At 44.3% G+C, this 3,069-nt stretch overlaps 1 protein-coding gene across 1 annotated transcript in view; it reads right to left on the bottom strand.

The window, feature by feature from the left end:
- The window catches only part of LOC106813815 (carbonic anhydrase 2-like), a gene marked incomplete in the record, with an annotated part of 29,345 nt that overhangs the window by 10,710 nt on the left and 15,566 nt on the right, over positions 1-3,069 (bottom strand). Inside the window, 3 exon segments of the mRNA XM_014818042.1 lie at positions 254-346; positions 1,867-2,018; positions 2,583-2,747. Coding sequence (XP_014673528.1) covers positions 254-346; positions 1,867-2,018; positions 2,583-2,747 — 410 coding nt within the window.

Here is a 3,069-nt window from a genome sequence, read left to right as displayed (position 1 = left end):
ATGGATGGATGGATGGATGGATGGATGGATGGATGGATGGATGGATGGATGGATGGATGGATGGATGGATGGATGGATGGATGGATGGATGGATGGATGGATGGATGGATGGATGGATGGATGAATGATGACGGATAGATAGATAGATAGATAGATAGATAGATAGATAGATAGATAGATAGATAGATAATAGATAGATAGATAGATAGATAGATAGATAGATAGATTGATAGATATGTATGTGTGATCATACCTCAAACAGTACGCCAAGCACGGCGAGGCCGTGAGGTTGGTTTTGAGCCATCGATATGTTCGGGTACGAGCTGTGGTAGTGTACGAGGTGCATCTGTAATCACAAAACGAAAATTATTGCAAAGTCATCACTCTACTTCAGATCGCACACAGATAGACAGACAAGACATACACTCACGCACGCACGCACGCACGCGCACACACGGACACGCACACGCGCACACACGCACGCACATTGGCGCGCACAGACTGACGGACGGACGGACGGGCAGATAGAACAGACAGACATACACACACGCGCACGCACGCACGCACACACGCGCGCGCACACGCATACACACACACACACACACACACACACACACACACACACACACACACACACACAGAGCGAGAGAGAGAGAGAGAGACAGACAGACAGACAGACAGACAGACAAACAGCGCAGACGACCCTCGCTCTGACCTAGCTAGCAGCTAGTTTTACTTGCGACTAATAGTTTATGCGCTATCATGACTGCTGGACATGAAAAGATCCATCCATCAATGCGCCCCGCCTAATCTCCCTACCAGACGATTATTTAATTTTGTTCAAGCGCGGGGCGAAAGTATGCGCGCATCTATTCTAACTAACTGCCCCGACGGGGGTAAAGAACCGAAAGTGGAGCACGACGTGCAAAACGCGTTCATTGCGGATCTATTAACAACTCCCGCCGTCTTGTGTTGCTCGCCAAACAAGTCGCAGCACGTAGTAATCACCCGCCGGCTAGAAAGTGTTAAGGGCAAGAAGTGTGCGCGCGGTTAAGATGGCGCGCGCCTAGGCTTGTCGCGTCACGTTAAGGTCAAAACTAAGCTGTCTCGGTTTTTCGCCTGCTAGCTGTGAAATTCCAAGGTGGCTGACATAAAAAGACGGACGCTAGCCCAAGGTGCATTAGAGGACGTGCGGAGCGCGTTGTCGCGAACAAAATTAGTCACAACATGACGTTTTTATCGTAGACCGGACCTCTATACACTCATATAGGAAACTTTATAATATTTTACCGCCGACGGTCTATGAGAAGAAGATCATGTTAAGACTAAAATGTTGCGACTGATTTTGTTTCTGAGAATGGGTTCCCGGATCCGATTGTCCCGCCTTAATTTTGCCACGTTATCTCCCTACGACGCTCCATGGGCCGTTATAAGAAACAATCGTAGCTCCCCGATAACCATTCCGTACTGTCACAAGGCGAAGGCGAAAGTTACAACTGAGCCATTACGATATGATTACGTAGGTGTACCATAGTCGAATTGTAGTTGTGATACAGTTACACTATCTTTGAATTATGGTTGTAACGAAGTCATAATATATTCGCCACACACGTTAATTCTAATATAGTTGTAACATAGTTACAATATTGTGTGAATCCGATTTCACTGCAGTTGTAGTAACGTGACACTATAGTTATAATTAATTCATGTTACACTTTTAATTACACTTAATCTATGTAATTATATAGTTTTGACCGTGTTGGGAGTTAACCCGTGATACCTTTAGTACTACTACAGTTGTAGTAACGTGACACTATAATTGTAATTACATGGTTTTAACCGTGTTCGGAGTTAACCCGTGCTTACCTCTAGCGGGTACTGTTTGCCATTGATGAAATGCTCTGAGCCTGTCCTCCTGTCACCTCCCCAGTGGAAGTGCAGGCTGTGAGGGATGTAGACGCCTGGTAGACCACCTGCCTGCGTCGACAGGGATGGCCGCGGGTCCAGCGTTGCCACGGCTACACGAATAACATCAAAAATGCCAATATTAATGGCGATGATAATTATGATGATGATGATGATGATGATGATGATGCTCAAGCAATTCTCTCAATCCTAAGTAAAATTAAACTGCTTTTTAAATAGTAAATCTGATATATGTTGATAAGATAACGTGAATCACCGAACATTTTTTATTCTTTAAAACAGAGGCGACGGCTCACCGTGACCACATTCCTAGACTAACATATCCTGTCATATACTTTATAGACCCAGAGCTCATTTACTGCCACGTACGCCACCTGCGACAAGGACACACATATATGCACGCACACATGCACGCACGCACACACGCAAAAGCATGCGCACATGCGTATGTGTGTATATACATATACATATATATAGAGAGAGAGAGAGAGAAAGAGAGAGATAGAGAGAGAGAGGGGGGAGGAGGGGAGAGAGACAGACAGATAGACAGACAGACAGACGGACAGACAGATAGAAAGATAGATCGATAGATAGACAAATGAATTAGATGCAGAATCATCCTCATGATGACGATGCCCCGAGTGCTTCCCACACACCCGTGTGTCCGTTATTCGTCAGATGGAATTCCATCGTCTGCGTCTTGAAGTATCCGTTGAACTTGAATTCTCCCAGCTTGGGGTTGTACTCTTCACCCTTAATGTCGATCGGTGATTGGTTTTCTCCTTTACAGTCCGGATAGCCAGTTGACCAGAGGTTCGTTTCTACACCAATGACAAGCACCACGGCAATGACAGGATAACATTTATGATTATAGTATATGATGGGGTAGGATGCTCTCACTGCTGTAGAATATCATATATTAAACTGTACTTCATATAGATGACTAATATATACATATATATATATATATAATATGTAATATATATAGGGTTAGGGTTAGCGTTAGGGTTAGTCAGAAATAGCTAAACGAGCCAGGTCAAACAGAGGTCAGGGGGACATAGACCCTACGAGCGTTAGTATATATACAATGTGTACAATGTATATATACAGTGTATATACATATATACAGTGTTACACATTGTC

The sequence above is a fragment of the Priapulus caudatus genome, unplaced genomic scaffold, assembly GCF_000485595.1.
Source record: "Priapulus caudatus unplaced genomic scaffold, Priapulus_caudatus-5.0.1 Scaffold828, whole genome shotgun sequence".
Classification (NCBI taxonomy): Eukaryota; Metazoa; Priapulida; class Priapulimorpha; order Priapulimorphida; family Priapulidae; genus Priapulus; species Priapulus caudatus.
This window is presented reverse-complemented; position numbering and strand designations above follow the sequence as displayed.